We start from the raw sequence: 20,150 nt of genomic DNA, 5'->3' as shown, positions 1-20,150 counted from the left end.
GAGGAAAATACAGAACAATATTACACGAAGCAGGAATATAGAAATCCCATCACTAAATACACTCAAGTTGGGCCAAGCCAGACCATCAATGTCCGGAGGTGGAGCTGAGGTCAGGTTGAGCTCGTCTGATTCTCTCTGACCTCTGTGACCTCTGACCTCATTCCTGCCGTCCATCAAAGAGCTGTATGGCGGTGGTCATGTTTGTCTGGATGTTGGTGACAGTTGCTTTCCCTCTAATGTGAATGGCTTCCAGTATCTGTAGTCTCCTTCGATCAATTCAATTAAGATTTATTTTGATGCTCTTCACTATAATCTCCCTCGTTCGTCTCGTTCCATGTTTTTGTTCATGATGTTTGATTCCACCTTCTCGTAAGTGGAGGGAGAGGCGGCGGCTCAGGGTGCAGGTTGTATGTAGTTTATGTGGTGGGGTTGACAGTCCCCAATACTGTATCGGTCCTCATATACCACATTGGTACAATTCAAACTTCAAGAGCGACCTACCATATTGTTGGTCATTACGAGCGAACATGTTTTCGGATTGATGTAGTATGTTATCAGACGGATATCCTTGTCTTCATCAATCACTTTGCAGTTATTGGCCACAATATGTCGCACGATCTTTTCGTCCTTTCGATATGTTGTCGTAAATGTGTTCCTGTAGTAAACTTTAATAATGTCTCGTTGAGGTTGTCAGTTAGCCCCGAGATGATGCTCCAGCATGTTGTTCACAATGGTATCAAATTCAGTATCTAAATATCCAGTGTTAATTGTTATTTGCCGGAAACGTCGACGTTGTTGGTGTAGAAACTGCCAGGTTGAGCAAACCTTGATCACTCTCCTCACGTACGCACGAATGACACTCCTCTTGTCATTTTCAGTGTATTCATTTACTGCAACTTATTCCATTCATACATTCACCTTGGTGGGTGGGTTCTCTGCAAACGTCGGTGAGGCAAGATCCTGTTGTCGCCCTCACCATCACATCCAGGAAAGGTATCTTACCAATACTCAACTGTAAATCTTAAGCCTGAAGTTTCTTGGAGTCGGTTACGGAGATTATCAAGTGAGATTAAGTTATCTGCACAGGTAAAGATGGCAATATATCTACAGTAAATCTGGGGTCTCATGCTCACAGGTCGCAGTACTGTAGTTTCGACATAGGACATAAATGCCTGCGCAAAAAGAACCTTCAGGGTTGACCCCATGGCTATTCCATCCACCTGCCGGGAAAGCTTGCATTGTGGACATCTGGAAGATGCTTCCATGATGCAGGAACGAAACATTTCTCTTAACATATTTCTGGACATCCTCAGGGAAGGTAAGACATGGTGTTGGTAAACATAATCCGGGATGATGTCTATTGTCCTCTCCACAGGGAAGCTGTGATGCCATGTGGTTCTTTATTCCAAAGCATGTCACTAAACTCTTCACGTGACCCGTAAAATAGGTCACGCGATCAGTGACCCGTGAAACAGGTCATGGGATGATAAGATGCGAAGAAATATGTTATGAACGATTATGAACGAGAACACCAGTATTCTATCTTGAGAAAACATTCACACGGTTTGGGCACTCACTGGCCACCCAGTCGTGATTATGCTGTCGCATGATGTCAGCATCTTGCCGTGGGACTGCAGCCCTGACCTGAATTGTTTCTTCAGTGTGAGTTACAACTGAAGAAAACAAAAATCTTTTCAAAGATTATCGCCACAGCTTCAGTGTCTTGAACTGAGTCATCATCTCCCAGAGATTTTGGACCAACTGACCGGATAATGCCTCTCCTGATTCTAACTGTAAAATTATTGAAGATTTCTTTCGCTACTCTCAGCAATGTACGCTTCATACGGACGTCTACTTTGTTATACAAGTCTTAGATTTTCTGCGCAACTTTACCTCGCTTACTCATCCATGATCGTCATCATTCTGCTTTAGTTTCTTGTGTACTACTTTCTTACACATCGGGTAGTTCCTTATATCACTGTCCAAAAGTTGCCTAAATTCTGAAAAATGACCGCAAGTTACGCATCAGCACCTCCGTTCCCTCTACTACGTTGAAAGTTTTTCTGAAGCTTCCACAGGCTATGCCCAGCTCGTTCATATTGACGTTATGATTCCACATTTGCCTCTGTAGAGACGAATGAAGTCATCATGATCGGTAAATCTAAAATCTGGTATTTTCAACAACTTTCATCAGTAATGGCGGTCTTACCTGGAGAGCAATGTGTGGATGACCTTGGCTGGGGATGATGACCTTGCCTGGGGATGATGACCTTGGCTGGGGATGATGACCTTGCCTGGGGATGTTGTCCTTAGCTGGGCATGTTGAACTTGGCCAAGAATGTTAACCGTGACAGGGGATGTTGACCTTGGCTGGGGATGTTGACCTTGGCTGGGACGTTGACCTTGGCTGGGCATGTTGAATGTTAACCGTGACAGGGGATGTTGACCTTGGCTGAAGATGTTGATCTTCTTTGGGATGTTGATCTTAGCTGGGATGTTGTCTTTGGCTGGAGATGTTGACCTTGGCTGGACATGTTGACCTTGGCTGGGCATGTTGACCTTGGCTGGGCATGTTGAAGTTGACCAAGAATGTTGACCGTAACAGGGGATGATGAACTTGGCTGCATATGTTGATCTTCTCTGGGGATGTTGATCTTGGCTGGGATGTTGTCCTTGGCTGGGGTGTTGACCTTAGCTGGGCATGATGACCATGGCTAAGAATGTTGACCATGGCTAAAAATGTTGACATTGGTTGGGGTGTTGACCTTGGTTGGGCATGTTGAACTTGGCTGGGGGTGTTGACCTTGGCTGGGCATGTTGAACTTGGCTGGGGGTGTTGACCTTGGTTGGGGATGTTCACCTAAGCCGAGGATGTTGACCTTAGCTGGAGATGTTGAACTTGGCAGGGAATGTCGACCAACGCTGAGGATGTTGTCTTTCACTAAGATTGTTGACCTTGGCTGGGGATGTTGACCTTGGCTGGGGATGTTGACCTTGGTTGGGGTGTTGACCTTGGCCGGGGGTGTTGATCTTGGCTGGTGTGTTAACCTTGGCAGGTTATGTTGACCTTGGCTGGGGTTGTTGATCTTGACAGGGGGTGCTGATCTTGGCTGGTGTGTTAACCTTGGCAGGTCATGTTGACCATGGCTGGAGTTGTTGATCTTGACAGGGGGTTTTGACCTTGGCTGGGGATGTTGGCCTTGGCTGGGGATGTTGGCCTTGGTTGGGGTGTTGACCTTGGCGTTATGTTGACCTTGGCTGGGGATGTTGGCATTGGCTGGGGATGTTGGCCTTGCCTGGGGGTGTTGACCTTGGATGGGGATGTTGACCTTGGCAGGGAATGACCTTGGCTGGGGATGTTGGCCTTGGCTGGGGATGTTGGCCTTGGCCGGGGAGATTGATCTTGGCTGGGGATGTTAACACTGGCCGAAGATGTTGATCTCGGCAGGGGATGCTGACTTTGGCTGGGGATGTTTACCCGGCTGGGCATGTTGAACTTGGCTGGGCATGCTGACCGTGGCAGGGGATGTCGTCCTTGGTTGGATATGCTGACCTTGGCTGGGGGTGTTGACTTTGGCTGGGGATGTTGACCGTGGCTGAGATGTTGACCTTGGCTGGGCACGTTGACCTAGGCTGGGATACTGAACTTGGCTGGGGGTGTTGACCTTAGCAGGGGAAGCTGGCCTTGGCTGGGGATGTTAACCCTGGCTGAAGATGTTGATCTCTGCTCGGGATGTTGAACTTGGCTGAGGATAATGAACTTTACTGGGATGTTAACCCTTGGGATGTTGACCTTGGCTGGGGATTTTAAACTTGGCTGGGGATGTTGAACATGGGTGGGGATGTTAAACATGGGTGGGGATGTTTACCCTGGCTGGGGATGCTGACCTTGGCTGGGGATGTCTACCCTGACTGGGGATGTTGAGTGGCTGGAGATGTTGATCTTGGCTTGGCATGTTGAACATAACTGGGGATGTCTACCCTGGCTGGGGATGTTGACCTTAGCTGGGAATGTTGGCCATGGCTAAGGGAGTTGACCTTGGCTAGGATGCTGACCCTTTCCAGGGGATATTGACCTTGGCAGGGGGTGCTGACCTTGGCAGATGATGTTGAACATGGGCGAGGATGTTGGCCTCGGGTGGGGTGTTTCCCTTGGCAAGGGATGTTGACCTTGGTTGAGGATGTTAACCTTGGCCGGGGGTGTTACCCTTGGCTGGGGGTTGACCTTGGTAGGTTATATTGATCTTTGCTGGGGGTATTGACCTTGACTGTGGATGTTGGCCTTGGCTGAGGGTGTTGACCTTGGCTGGGGGTGTTGATCTTGGCAGGTTATATTGACCTTGGATGATGATGTTGGCCTTGGCTGGGGGTGTTCACCTTGGCAGGGGATGTTGAACTTGGCTGAGAATGTTGACCTTGGCTGAGGACGTTGACCTTGGCTAAGAATGTTGATCTTGGCAGGGGATGTTGAACTTGGCTGAGAATGTTGACCTTGGCTGGGGACGTTGTCCTGGAATGGGGATGTTGACCTTGGCTGAGGATGTTGAACTTGACTGGGGATGATGAACTTGGTTGAGGATGGTGATTTTGGCTGGGAAAGTTGACCTGGCTAGGAATGTAAACTTGGCGGGGATACTGACCTCAGCTGGGGTTGCTGACCTTGGCTAGGGATGTTGACCTTGGCTAGAGATATTGGCCTTGGCTGGGGAGTTGACCTTGGTAGGTTATATTAACCTTGGCTGAGGGTATTTACCGTGGCTGGGGGTGTTGATCTTGGCTGGGATGTTGATCTTGGCAGGTTATGTTGACCTTGGCCAGCAGCAACATATTCAGAACGATGTAGTTGACTACCTTGTATGGACTGTCCATCGACTGATATTGTTTATTCAAGTCACATTCTAATCCTGTGAGCAACTATAGCCACAATGTCTGCAGCAGTTCCATCGCTGGTGTTGGGCCAGACAGTAGCCATAATGTATACAGCGGCACAATCGCTGATGTTAGCACAACAGCAATGATGTATACAGCAGAACGATCGCTGATGTTAGCACAACAACAATGATGTATACAGCAGAACGATCGCTGATGTTAGCACAACAGCAATGATGTATACAGCAGAACGATCGCTGATGTTAGCACAACAGCAATGATGTATACAGCAGAACGATCGCTGATGTTAGCACAACAACAATGATGTATACAGCAGAACAATCGCTGATGTTAGCACAACAGCAATGATGTATATAGCAGAACGATCGCTGATGTTAGCACAACAGCAATGATGTATACAGCAGAACGATCGCTGATGTTAGCACAATCTGAGGCAGTTGTAATAGCGAGTGTCACAATGTCTCATTTATAAGACAAGCCGACAGTTTGACGCCTACCAGACCCAACCAGACACTTCCTCACTGAAGGTACTCCTCATGTGTAATAAGTTACATACAGTCTATGTAACTCTATGTAGCTCACTGCACAAGCGGGGCATCTTCGTCGAGGGAGATGCTCTTTCTTCCTCCACAGTCTTCATCTTGTGGCGATGATCCCGTGTTCCTGGTGAGCACGTTTGTTTCTCCTGTTGTGTTCGTGGCTTATGTTCCTCGCCCTTCTGGTAAACCTTAGTCCATAGATTCCATGCAGATCGTGCGTTCCCTCCTCCTGAGCTTCCTCGAACAAGAAATCCACTTCGATCTCAAGATGGAAGTGGATTTCCATAATAGTGATGCTTGGCGGCGAAGATGGCACTGAGGGTTTCGATCAATTTCCTATCGTTCTGGACCTACACTTGCGTGCGCCAATTCGAATATTTTTTTTTCAAGTTTTCCCTCCTCTAGCAATGCTTCCAGCGGTATCTGGAATTCTCTACCTGCCTCAAAAAAAAAAAAAAAAAAATCCACAGGTTCCATGAAAGCTATGTAGTCATTCTTCCCCAGATGGTTTCTTCTCAACTTTGTGACGATGGAAATCCTTGGAGAAGGTCCGTGGCGTGGCAGTCGTGCTTCAGATGTTGACTCAGTCGTAAGGTCCATTGGAGTAAACCCTGGCTGGCCACTGGAATAAACCCAGGATGGCCACTGGAATAAACCCTGGCTGGCCACTGGAATAAACCCTGGCTGGCCACTGGAATAAACCCTGGCTGGCCACTGGAATAAACCCTGGCTGGCCACTGGAATAAACCCTGGCTGGCCACTGGAATACACCCAGGCTGGCCACTGGAATAAACCCTGGCTGGCCACTGGAATAAACCCTGGCTGGCCACTGGAATAAACCTTGGCTGGCCACTGGAATAAGCCCTGGCTAGCCACTGGAATAAACCCTGGCTGGCCACTGGAATAAACCCTGGCTGGCCACTGGAATAAGCCCTGGCTAGCCACTGGAATAAACCCTGGCTGGCCACTGGAATAAACCTTGGCTGGAAGGATGCATCTGTCTATATTTCCTCCATCTTTTGAAAATGACAAACGAAACAGAGCAAATGCCAATCAACTGGAAGCCTCGTTAACCTCACTCAGCCGTTAAGACTTGACAATATTTCGAGTGGCAGACGCAAGACTGCCATCAGCAGAGCCGATGTAACTCGAGGGTTAGGTTCTGGGAACCTCTGGTCACCTCGTGTGACTCCTCGATCTCGAGTTGTTTCAATGAGGTCTTTCCAGTCAAGCTGCATTTAACTAGCAACCAAAAATACATGTTCCTGTAAAATCATATCTTACCCCTTGACAACCCTCCCTCCCTTACCGTGATCGCATACATAATGGGATCTCATGTCCATCAGGCTCGCTACGCCAAGAACATGGGTCTGGCAGGCGTTGTAGTGTGGACCATTGACACGGACGACTTCCATCCTATGTGCTACAACGAACCCTTCCACCTGGTGAAGAACATGAAGCGGGCCCTCGAAGCCCCAGCTGATGGCAACCTCCCTGTGAGTATCTGCATCATCAGTTGTACCCTTACTGTATCGTCTACATCAACAGTTATGTCCTCACTGTATCGTCTACATCAACAGTTATGTCCTCACTGTATCGTCTACATCCGGAGTTATGTCTTCCTTGTATCGTCTACATCAACAGTTATGTCCTCACTGTATCGTCTACATCCGGAGTTATGTCTTCCTTGTATCGTCTACATCAACAGTTATGTCCTCACTGTATCGTCTACATCAACAGTTATGTCCTCACTGTATCGTCAACATTAGGAGTTATGTCTTCATTGTATCGTCTACATCAGCAATCATGTCTTCATTGTATCGTCTACATCAGGAGTTATATCCTCATTGAATCGTATTGTATCGTCTACATCAGGGGTCATGCCCTCCCTGTATCGTCTACATCAGGAGTCATGCCCTCCCTGTATCGTCTACATCAGGAGTCATGCCCTCCCTGTATCGTCTACATCAGGAGTCATGTCCTCCCTGTATCGTCTACATCAACAGTTATGTCCTCCCTGTATCGTCTACATCAGCAGATATGTCCTCATTGTATCGTCTACATCAGGAGTCATGTCCTCCCTGTATCGTCTACATCAGGAGTTATGTCCTCCCTGTATCGTCTACATCAGGAGTTATGTCCTCACTGTATCGTCTACATCAGGAGTTATGTCCTCACTGTATCGTCTACATCAGGAGTTATGTCCTCCCTGTATAGTCTACATCAGGAGTTATGTCCTCCCTGTATCGTCTACATCAGGAGTTATGTCCTCCCTGTATCGTCTACAGCAACTGCTGTGTTGCACTGTATAGTCGACAGCAGAAGCTGTATTCACACTGCATCGTCTGTATCAGTTGCTAATGTTCTTAGTGTATCAGTTAATCAGTAGCTGTTTCCTTAGCGTATGGTCTACATCAGAAGCTGTGTCACTACCGTACCGTCTACGGCAGCTGTGTCCCTACTGTATCGTCTACGGCAGCTGTGTCCCTACTGCATCGTCTACGGCAGCTGTGTCCCTACTGTATCGTCTATGGCAGCTGTGTCCCTACTGTATCGTCTACGGCAGCTGTGTCCCTACTGTATCGTCTACGGCAGCTGTGTCCCTACTGCATCGTCTACGGCAGCTGTGTCCCTACTGTATCGTCTACGGCAGCTGTGTCCCTACTGTATCGTCTACGGCAGCTGTGTCCCTACTGTATCGTCTACGGCAGCTGTGTTCCTACTGCATCGTCTACGGCAGCTGTGTCCCTACTGTATCGTCTACGGCAGCTGTGTCCCTACTGTATCGTCTACGGCAGCTGTGTTCCTACTGTATCGTCTACGGCAGCTGTGTTCCTACTGTATCGTCTACGGCAGCTGTGTCCCTACTGTATCGTCTACGGCAGCTGTGTCCCTACTGTATCGTCTACGGCAGCTGTGTTCCTACTGTATCGTCTACGGCAGCTGTGTTCCTACTGTATCGTCTACGGCAGCTGTGTTCCTACTGTATCGTCTACGGCAGCTGTGTCCCTACTGCATCGTCTACGGCAGCTGTGTCCCTACTGTATCGTCTACGGCAGCTGTGTCCCTACTGTATCGTCTACGGCAGCTGTGTCGTAACACATAAAAGCCTACAACCAGGTCAAACTGTCCGCAGAATCTTATAGGATGAAAATCTATCTTGCATGGTATATTGTCTGTGCTTTCCAGGTGTGCGCCGCCATTACCCCTACTGATGACACAACCACTGAGAAAATGACGACTACGCCAAGCACGACCACTGAGCCAACGACGACGACCACCACCCCGAGGCCCACTACGACCACTGAGGCAACGACTACCACCCCGAAGCCCACCACGACCACCGAGGCAACGACTACTACCGTGAAACCCACCACGACCACTGAGGCAACGACTACCACTCTGAAGACCACCACGACCACTAGGGCAACGACCACCATCCAAAGTCACACGACGACTGGCCCTCACCACCAGCGGCCAGACTGTAGCCAGCATATCGACGGCTCAGTGTTCCCCCACGAGGACTGCAACAAGGTAAGATGATCCTTCTTAGCGAGGCAGCGTCAGGAACACTGGAACAACGGCTTCATCTGCATACACAGCCACTCGAGACCGTCATGTATAATGTGCTGAAGACAGCGCCTACCATCACATCCAAGCCTTACAAACGATTCCGTCGTTTACCTTGATCGCTTTACATGCACTAGTTCATCTCAATGACAGCACGTCGCCCCCCATTTACCACATCGATCCATTTCATTCAGTCTACAGCACGCCTCTCACCTTCCTATATGTTTAGGTCTCAACATCCTTCCGCCTCCTTCTTAGGTTTCCCCAAAGCCATTCTCCTTCCACTCTGGTATGTTGATCCTCTTGAGTCAGTCATTCCTCACTCATCCCCTCCACATACCCGAACCATTTCATCATCCCCTGGTTTGACCCTTTAAATCACACTGTGCTCGCTACTCTCCTCTCTGACGCTGTCGTGCCATACACGCTCAAACCCGCCTCTCCACGTTTCGCTCACAGGCATTTTCATTTCCAACACATCCATCTTCTTCCTCTCAGGTCCATACAACACTGCCAGGTACCCACCCATCTCTGACCTTACAGATATAGGCACTTCCTTCTACACGCTCCTCACTGCAACCAGGACTTTCATCCCCTCTTCCACCCAGTACATATGCCAAGACACACTGGTCCCCTTACATTCACTTGCTGAAATCCTCCATAGAAAGAATCTGAATGTGCACCACAAAGATTGGCCCGGCCCTAATTGACATGATCCCAGTGGAGTTAAGGTCCTTTCCTTTTCCCTCCAAAACGGTTCAGAAACGACTAAATGAACACAACTACAGGTTATCACGACAACTCTACTAACGCACTCAACATCTTTTTTTGCCTATTAACCCCGCACTCTACATGCAGTATTTCTTACCTCTATGTCTTTGTATTTCTGCCCACTTAAACTCTTCTGGTCACAGTCTTATCTCTATCACCTGCAACTGGATACGTCCACCTCTTAGCCCATTCTCAACACTCCAACTTTGGCCTCCTTGGGCTGGCTTATTGTCATCAGCTTTGCTGATCACATAGCAGAGGTCATCTTGGCTATGTAGGAGTCCTCCGTCCTTTCTCTTAAACTTTTATACTCCTGGTTATTGTTTGATGCCTGTTTCTCTAATACCTATCACAACAGGATGAGACCAAATCAGGATATGAAATTCATCTCTCCTGAATCTCATTCCAACTTCATTTCTGACAGGACAACGCAAAGTTGTTCATCATACAGTTAAGCACGCATTAGTGGAAAGATAGAAACATACCTTATAGTCTTCATTTGATAATTCTATCTGGTCCTTACAGAAATGAATCCACCATAACCTCTACAGTTCATCCTTTCCTCGATGTTTACGACGCATCCAACCTACAGCTACTCCAAATGATAAAGCCACTTTCTTTCTCACCTTATTTTCCTCTAACTCTGGATGGATTTACCCGACTTTTCACATGCCCTAAGCCTTAGCAAGGTCCCCAGTTTATCGACCAATCCCTCTAGGGAAGATGAACAGCTGGACTGAATGTGGATCAACTGCTAACAGCAATGAGCTCCCCCTCGGGCGACTCATGAACGCATCAAGGTCAGCAACGCCAACCACTACTCCAAAGATTCCATCCTACACACTTTCTCTTCCATCTTGACCCAGCAGGCGTTCTTTTTCTCGCACTGAACCCGTTTCTTCTCATCATTCGGACTTGTGCAGCATCTGTCTCAACACGGGACACAGTAATAGTCCACAACCGCAAGTTCTTCCTACTCTTTTTCATTCTCCCGCATTCTTTAAATTCTCCCTGCATTCCTTATTATTCCTACATTCTTTAAATTCTCCCTGCATTCCTTATTATTCCTACATTCTTTAAATTCTCCCTGCATTCCTTATTATTCCTACATTCTTTAAATTCTCCCTGCATTCCTTATTATCCCTACATTCTTTAAGTTCTCCCAGCATTCCTTATTATTCCTACATTCTTTAAATTCTCCCTGCATTCCTTATTATTCCTACATTCTCTAAATTCTCCCTGCATTCCTTATTATTCCTACATTCTTTAAATTCTCCCTGCATTCCTTATTATTCCTACATTCTTTAAATTCTCCCTGCATTCCTTATTATTCCTACATTCTTTAAAGTCTCCCTGCAGTTTTATTTTCCCGGCATTCTTTAAATTCTCCCTATACTCTATAAAATTTCACCATGTTTTCTTAAAATTCTCTCTACTTTTTTAATTCTCCCTATAATTTTCATTCTCCCTACATTCTTTACATTCTCTCTCCCTTTTTGAAAAATTCTTCCATTTTCTTCTAAGTTCTTCCAACTTTTTAAATCCTTCCTACATTTTTTTTTTAATTCTCCCTACAATATTTAAAATTCTTCCAATATCTTTTAAAATTCTTCCTATATTTTTTAAAATTCTTCCTACATTCTTGAAAATTCTTCATCTTTTTAAATTCTCCTTCTATTTTTTAAATTCTTCATACATTCTTTAAATTTCTTCCTGCATTTTCTTTTTAATTCGCCCTACATTTTTTTTTAAATTCTTCCATTTTTTAAAATTCCCCCTACATTCTTTAGAAATATTCCGTGGGTTTTTTTTTTTCGTCCTACATTTTTTAAAATTCTTCCTAAATTCCTACATCTTTTAAAATTCTTCCAACATTTTTTCTGAAATTACCAACTTTTTTTAAATTCTCCCATTTTTTCAAAATTCGCCCTACATTCTTTTAAAATCCTCCTACATTTTTCAAAATTCTCCCTACATCTTTTTAAAATTCGCCCTACATTTTTTTCAAATTCTCCCTACAGTTTTTAAAATTCTTCTAGCATATTTTCAAAATTCGCCCATTTTTTTTCAAATTCTTCTTACACTTTTTAAAATTCTTCCGACATTTTTCTAAAATTCCCCCTACATTCTTAAAATTCTTCCTACATTTCTTATAATTCTTCCTACATCTTTTTAAAATTCGCCCTACATTTTTTAAAATTCGCCCTACATTTTTTAAAATTCTTCCATTTTTTCAAAATTCGTCCTACATTCTTAAAATTCTTCCTACATTCTCTAAAGTTCTTTCAACATTTTTTTTAAATTCTCCCTACACTTTTTAAAATTCTTCCTACATTTCTTTTAAATTCGCCCCATATATTTTAAAATTCTTCCATTCTTAGAAATTCCTCCATTCTTTATATTCTCCCTACATTCTTTTCAAATTCTTCCTACATTTTGAAAATTGTTCCTACATTTTCTAAAATTCTTCCAACATTTCAAAATTCGCCCAACATATTTCAAAATTCTTCCTAAATTCTCAAAAATTCTTCATACCCTTTTTTAAAGTCTCCCTACATTTTTGAAATTCTTCCTACATCTTTTAAAATTATTCCTACATTTTTTTTCTCAATTTCACTTCTTTCCTACTCACAGATTTCACAACATCAGAGTTCATCCTTGCAACATCCAACAACTGACAAGCATAACCATTTCCTCTGTTCTACCTTGGAAACCACACGTAATGAAGACTCCCCATAACCAGGGGTGTTGTCAGTGCCAAGATAATCTTTCTCGTAAGCAGCTGTGTACTTATTCTCCCTTAACCTGAGCACTGCTCACGTCTCGGGTGGATCTTCTTCCACTTCTCTCTTGGCCAGAGTGGATCAAAAGCCTTCTGCCGTATCATCTCGTCTGCTCGTCACCTTCCTTGCATTATCATCATCTTCGGTCTGTCATCATACTCTCTCTCTCTCTCTCTCTCTCTCTCTCTCTCTCTCTCTCTCTCTCTCTGTTCCACAGCTCAGCCACTACTCCCGTGTGTATCTCAGCCACTACTGCTGGCATGTGACTGGCTGTTGCTTCCCGTACTTTCTGTGTGGAGACCAGCCACATGAGGAGTGGGTGGCTGTTATGAGACTCCGTACTTTTCTCTGGTTCCAGTACACTGTACCGACATCAAAGTCCAAAGCCAAGCCGCACATACTATGGTTTACCCTGACCACTTCATATTCCCTGGTTCAGCTCAATGACAGAACGTCTCCCCCCGTATACCATGTCACTATAATCCATTCTAGTCCGTTCAGGCATCTCATCCTTCTGAATATTCGACGTCTCGTTCATCCAATTTTTTCATCTCTTTATCGGCCTCCCTCTCTCCCTACCACTCCATTTCTTTTATACAAATCCTCTTAGCTTGCCTTAACTCATACAGACATATGTCTGAACCATTTCAGTACACCCTGGCTAGCTCTTTCAACCAGACTGCATGTACTACCACATCTCTCTCTTACGCTGTCATTCCTTACATGAAAAACTCACCTCATGCTACATTCTGTACTCCCTGGTTCAGCTCAATGACAGAACGTCTCCCCCCGTATACCATGTCACTATAATCCATTCTAGTCCGTTCAGGCATCTCATCCTTCTGAATATTCGACGTCTCGTTCATCCAATTTTTTCATCTCTTTATCGGCCTCCCTCTCAACCTACCACTCCATTTCTTTTATACAAATCCTCTTAGCTTGCCTTAACTCATACAGACATATGTCTGAACCATTTCAGTACACCCTGGCTAGCTCTTTCAACCAGACTGCATGTACTACCACATCTCTCTCTTACGCTGTCATTCCTTACATGAAAAACTCACCTCACGCTACATTCTGTACTCAGGCATCCTATTTCCAACACGTCCACCCACTTATTTCACATTCATATTCCAAAGTTCACAATCCTACACCACCGTCGGGACTCTGGTGTACCTTCACACATACCCATGTTTGCCCTGACAGACGATGACCTCTCCTTCTAACACCCCCATGGTTCCATCCGCAGCCATGTCCTCTCCCACATATCTAAAGCACTCCATTTTCTCCAGATTCACTCCATTAAGAATCACACGCAAGCAGCCTGTCTCGCCCCACACTACACCTCATTACTGTACAATGTATACATTAACTCTCAACTTCCTTCTTCTACACAATTTCCCAAACTCAGACACCAGTTTCTGCAGTTCCTTACTCACCTCTTCCACCAGAGATGTGTCACCAGCAAACAGCAAAGGCCTCCGAAGGCCTCTCACGCTAGCATGCTAGAGACTTGCCCCTTGCTCGAAGACCCTCGTATTTACCACCCGTAGCATCCTGTCCAGAGACAGATTGAACAAGCCATAGTGACACTACGCATCCCTGAGGCAGTCCTGCTAAAACCATTCACCCTTGTCCCTTCTCATTCGGACACATGCTCTTTACTCTCCTGATTAAAATTCTTCATTGCATTTAGCAGGCTTCGTCGTACATCATTTTTATTAGAAACACCTTCCACAAGGCTCCCCCCCCCCCCCACCTGTTCCTCGTGCGCATATACCCTCTCCTTCACAAGTCCCCCCCTCCACCCCCCACCTGTTCCTCGTGCGCATATACCCTCTCCTCAGGGCTTTTGAATTACATTCCCAAGTTCAAGAAGTGTTATGTTAGCTGAGACGGAATAGGCAACAAAATACCCTAATCAAGTCCTTGTTAACTTATCATACACTTACTCCAGGTCCACACATGCCACAAATAAAACCCTCTGTTTCTCCAAATATTACTTAAACAAAATATTTCCAGAGACACCTGGTCCACACATCTACCACTCTTAAGGCCATACTGCTTCCCCACAACCTGATGCTCTGTGCCTCTCAAACATCCTACCATGTGCACTCTGACACCGGCACATTCACATTCGTAAATGCCTTTTCACAAGAGTACAATAAATGCTTTCTGTCAGTCCTGAGGCTCCAAACCTTGAGTCATAAACACACTGAAAAAGCCTGACTAACCAATTAACAACACCGCCACACCTCTCTCGAGAAGCTCATGTGCAGTACCTATCTTTTCTCTTTCACTTGCAGATTAACTTCCTCATCCCACTACCCTTTCTCATACAACACCGTCACACCGTAGTTTCCATACCTCACATGGAATCAGTTTTTCTGAAGACCTTCCACTCCTTAGCCACTCTTCCTGCTTCCTTTACTCTCACCTTATGCCGCCCTTCATCCAGTCTCTCACAGTATCTCTATGAACCAGATTACAAGGTTACCCCGTTCTGAGACAGAACTAGTGAACACAATTATGTTAAGCCCATCGAGCACGGTACAATCCTCGAGAAAGATGATACGATCCTTAAGCAGGAGGATAAAACCCTTGAGTAGGATCCTACGATCCTTAAGCAACATTGTACAATCCTTGAGCATAAGTGAACTGATCCTAACCTGACCTTTCACAACAAAACACCTAATGTGTTGCAAAGATCATGCCGTGGTACTAAGCTGGTTACGTACTCCCTGCCAGTATGGTTATCTAAGAATCGTGTCCTTACTGCAGTACTGGGAATGCGTGAATGGACAAGCCATACTGGAGATGTGCGCCCCTGGGACACTCTTCAACGAACTACTCGGCCTCTGTGACTGGGAGAGCGAAGTGGACACTTCCCATTGCAACTTGTGGATTTGTGAGATCGACAACACGTACTTACCCCACGCTGACTGCGATAAGGTGAGACCTCGACCCTGTACCTGGTATGGCACATAGTAAGTAGCTACATCATCAAATCTTCCAAAATTAATTAGAAAATAAACATAGGATCGTTGAACTGATAGATACAGACACCTAGAAAGAGTAAATATATATATATATATATATATATATATATATATATATATATATATATATATATATATATATATATCCCTGGAGATAGGGGAGAAAGAATACTTCCCACGCATTCCTCACGTGTCGTAGAAGGCGACTAAAGGGGACGGGAGCGGGGGGCTGGAAACCTTCCCCTCCTTGTACTTTAACTTTCTAAAAGGGGAAACAGAAGGAGTCTCGCGGGGAGTGCTCATCCTCCTCGAAGGCTCAGATTGGGATGTCTAAATGTGTGTGGATGTAACCAAGATGAGAAAAAAGGAGAAATAGGTACTATGTTTGAGGAAAGGAACCTGGATGTTTTGGCTCTGAGTGAAACGAAGCTCAAGGGTAAAGGGGAAGAGTGGTTTGGGAATGTCTTGAGAGAAAAGTCAGGGGTTAGTGAGAGGACAAGAGCAACGGAAGGAGTAGCACTACTCCTGAAACAGGAGTGGTGGGAGTATGTGATAGAGTGTAAGAAAGTAAACTCAAAATTGATATGGGTAAAACTGAAAGTAGATGGAGAGAGTTGGGTGATCATTGGTGCATATGCACCTGGGCATGAGAAGAAAGATCATGAGGCAAGTGTTTTGGGAGGAGCTGAGTGTGTGTGTTAGTAGTTTTGATGCACGAAACCGGATTATAGTGATGGTTGATTTGAATGCAAAGGTGAGTAATGTGGCAGTTGAGGGAATAATTGGTGTACATGCGTTGTTCAGTGTTGTAAATGGAAATGGTGAAGAGCTTGTAGATTTATATGCTGAAAAAGGGCTGGTGATTGGGAATACCTCGTTTAAAAAGAGAGATATACATAAGTATACATATGTAAGTAGGAGAGATGGCCAGAGAGCGTTATTGGATTACGTGTTAATTGATAGACGCGTGAATGTTAATGTGCTGAGACGTGCAATTGGAGGGATGTATGATCATTATCTTGTGGAGGCGAAGGAGAAGATTTGTAGAGGTTTTCAGAAATGAAGAGAATGTTGGGGTGAAACGAGTGAGCTTGGGAAGGAGACTTGTGTGAGGAAGTACCAGGAGAGACTGAGTGCAGAATGGAAAAAGGTGAGAACAAAGAAGGTAAGGGGAGTGGGGGAGGAATGGGATGTATTCCGGGAAGCAGTGATGGCTTGCGCAAAAGATGCTTGTGGCATGAGAAGCGTGGGAGGTGGGCAGATTAGAAAGGGTAGTGAGTGGTGGGATGAAGTAAGAGTATTAGTGAAAGAGAAGAGAGAGGCATTTGGACAATTTTTGCAAGGAAATAATGCAAACAAGTGGGAGATGTATAAAAGAAAGAGGCAGGAGGTCAAGAGAAAGGTGCGAGAGGTGAAAAAGGGGGCAAATGAGAGTTGGGGTGAGAGAGTATCATTAAATTTTAGGGAGAATAAAAAGATGTTTTGGAAGAAGGTAAATAAAGTGCGTAAGACAAGGGAACAAATGGAAACTTCAGTGAAGGGGGCTAATGGGGAGGTGATAACAAGTAGTGGTGATATGAGAAGGAGATGGAGTGAGTATTTTGAAGGTTTGTTGAATGTGTTTGATGATAGAGTCGCAGATATAGGGTGTTTTGGTCGAGGTGGTGTGCAAAGTGAGAGGGTTAGGGAAAATGATTTGGTAAACAGAGAAGAGGTAGTAAAAGCTTTGCGGAAGATGAAAGCCGGCAAGCAGCGGGTTTCGATGGTATTGCAGTGGAATTTATTAAAAAAGGGGGTGAGTGTATTGTTGACTGGTTGGTAAGGTTATTTAATGTATGTATGACTTATGGTGAGGTGCCTGAGGATTGGCGGAATGCCTGCATAGTGCCATTGTACAAAGGCAAAGGGGATAAAAGTGAGTGCTCAAATTACAGAGGTATAAGTTTGTTGAGTATTCCTGGGAAATTGTATGGGAGGGTAATGATTGAGAGGGTGAAGGCATGTACAGAGCATCAGATTGGGGAAGAGCAGTGTGGTTTCAGAAGTGGCAGAGGATGTGTGGATCAGGTGTTTGCTTTGAAAAATGTATGTGAGAAATACTTAGAAAAGCAAATGGATTTGTATGTAGCATTTATGGATTTGGAGAAGGTATATGATAAGAGTTGATAGAGATGCGACGAGGCGAGAGGCGACGAGAATGGATGAAGGCAACAAGGATAAATATGTACATGTATATATATATATATATATATATATATATATATATATATATATATACGATGAAATGTATAGGTATGTGTATGTGCGTGTGGGCGTTTATGTATATGCAAGTGTGTGTCGGTGGGTTGGGCCATTCTTCCGTCTGCTTCCTTGCGCTACCTAGCTAACGCGAGAGACAGCGACTAAGTATAATATATTTTTTTTTTTTTTTTTTTTTTTTTATACTTTGTCGCTGTCTCCCGCGTTTGCGAGGTAGCGCAAGGAAACAGACGAAAGAAATGGCCCAACCCCCCCCCCCCATACACATGTACATACACACGTCCACACACGCAAATATACATACCTACACAGCTTTCCATGGTTTACCCCAGACGCTTCACATGCCCTGATTCAATCCACTGACAGCACGTCAACCCCTGTATACCACATGACTCCAATTCACTCTATTCCTTGCCCTCCTTTCACCCTCCTGCATGTTCAGGCCCCGATCACACAAAATCTTTTTCACTCCATCTTTCCACCTCCAATTTGGTCTCCCTCTTCTCCTCGTTCCCTCCACCTCCGACACATATATCCTCTTGGTCAATCTCTCCTCACTCATTCTCTCCATGTGCCCAAACCATTTCAAAACACCCTCTTCTGCTCTCTCAACCACGCTCTTTTTATTTCCACACATCTCTCTTACCCTTACGTTACTTACTCGATCAAACCACCTCACACCACACATTGTCCTCAAACATCTCATTTCCAGCACATCCATCCTCCTGCGCACATCTCTATCCATAGCCCACGCCTCGCAACCATACAACATTGTTGGAACCACTATTCCCTCAAACATACCCATTTTCGCTTTCCGAGATAATGTTCTCGACTTCCACACATTTTTCAAGGCTCCCAAAATTTTCGCCCCCTCCCCCACCCTATGATCCACTTCCGCTTCCATGGTTCCATCCGCTGACAGATCCACTCCCAGATATCTAAAACACTTCACTTCCTCCAGTTTTTCTCCATTCAAACTCACCTCCCAATTGACTTGACCCTCACCCCTACTGTACCTAATAACCTTGCTCTTATTCACATTTACTCTCAACTTTCTTCTTCCACACACTTTACCAAACTCAGTCACCAGCTTCTGCAGTTTCTCACATGAATCAGCCACCAGCGCTGTATCATCAGCGAACAATATATATATATATATATATATATATATATATATATATATATATATAATATATATATATATATATATATATATATATATATATATATATATATATATATACATATATATATATATATATATATATATATATATATATATATATATATATATATATATATATTGGAAAGGATCACAATTTTGCGCGTGATCAAGATATTCCTGAGTCCACGGGGAAAATGAAACACGATAAGTTTACACTTTCGTGTAATAATCACATCATCAGGGGAGACACAAGAGAGAAATATAAGTCAACTGATATACATCGAAGAGACGAAGCTAGGACACCATTTGGTAAACATGCGATTGTCCAAGACAGACAACGAGCGTTCATAAACTTTTCATTCTACATATTCTATCAACAATAAAATTATCTAATTTGTACAGACCATCACTAATATTAAGATTATAATTCTTTGTGTATCTAATAATAGAAGGTTCAATGATATTTCTCGTGGTAATAGAGTTAGAGTTAATAACTGAGATGGCATCACTTCAGTCAAGACAATGATCATAGTTTTTAACGTGATTAAATAAGGCATTTGATTCCTGTCCCGTTCTTATACTATATCTATGTTGCTTGAGTCTAACAGAAAGATCCATACCAGTCTGCCCAAAATAAAACTTTTCACAATTGCTACATGGCACTTTATAGATGCATCCAGGAGAATTTTCTGATGAGTTCCTGAACAAGATATTCTTTATAGTGTTTTTGTTGTTGAAGGCAACATTTACATTAAAGGATTTAAGCAACATGGGAAGTAAAGTAAAATTATTATTATTATTATTATCAAAAGGGAAAACTAAAAGATTTTTGGTGTCAATGGGAGATCTGGGCTCAACTCTATATAAGAGAGAGAGAGAGAGAGAGAGAGAGAGAGAGAGAGAGAGAGAGAGAGAGAGAGAGAGAGAGAGAGAGAGAGAGAGCAGGGGACAGAGTGATCAAGGTTATGGTATCATTGCAGTACTACCGGTGCTACCAGGGGTCGCCCCACCTGGAGCAGTGCCCGGATGGCCTCTACTGGAATCAGGCCCTCACCATGTGTGACGAGAAAACTCACGTTGACACCTCCACCTGCAACGAGACCTAATCCCCTGCCTCTGTAACTCTGTAATGGGTGTCTCTTCTACATACCTGCCTTCACTCCCCACCACAACA

At 44.5% G+C, this 20,150-nt stretch overlaps 1 protein-coding gene across 1 annotated transcript in view; it reads left to right on the top strand.

Annotated features, from left to right (window-relative positions):
- Positions 1–20,150, top strand: part of LOC139760410 (chitinase-3-like protein 1) — a 44,755-nt gene that overhangs the window by 24,411 nt on the left and 194 nt on the right. Inside the window, exons 8-11 of the mRNA XM_071683578.1 lie at positions 6,776–6,925; positions 8,619–8,963; positions 15,335–15,505; positions 19,957–20,150. The exon at positions 19,957–20,150 is cut by the window's right edge and continues 194 nt beyond it. Of these exons, the coding sequence (XP_071539679.1) occupies positions 6,776–6,925; positions 8,619–8,963; positions 15,335–15,505; positions 19,957–20,082 (792 nt within the window). The 3' untranslated portion in view covers positions 20,083–20,150. The remainder of the gene's footprint in view (positions 1–6,775; positions 6,926–8,618; positions 8,964–15,334; positions 15,506–19,956) is intronic.

Source organism: Panulirus ornatus, chromosome 36, assembly GCF_036320965.1.
Source record: "Panulirus ornatus isolate Po-2019 chromosome 36, ASM3632096v1, whole genome shotgun sequence".
In the NCBI taxonomy this organism is placed as follows: Eukaryota; Metazoa; Arthropoda; class Malacostraca; order Decapoda; family Palinuridae; genus Panulirus; species Panulirus ornatus.
This window is presented reverse-complemented; position numbering and strand designations above follow the sequence as displayed.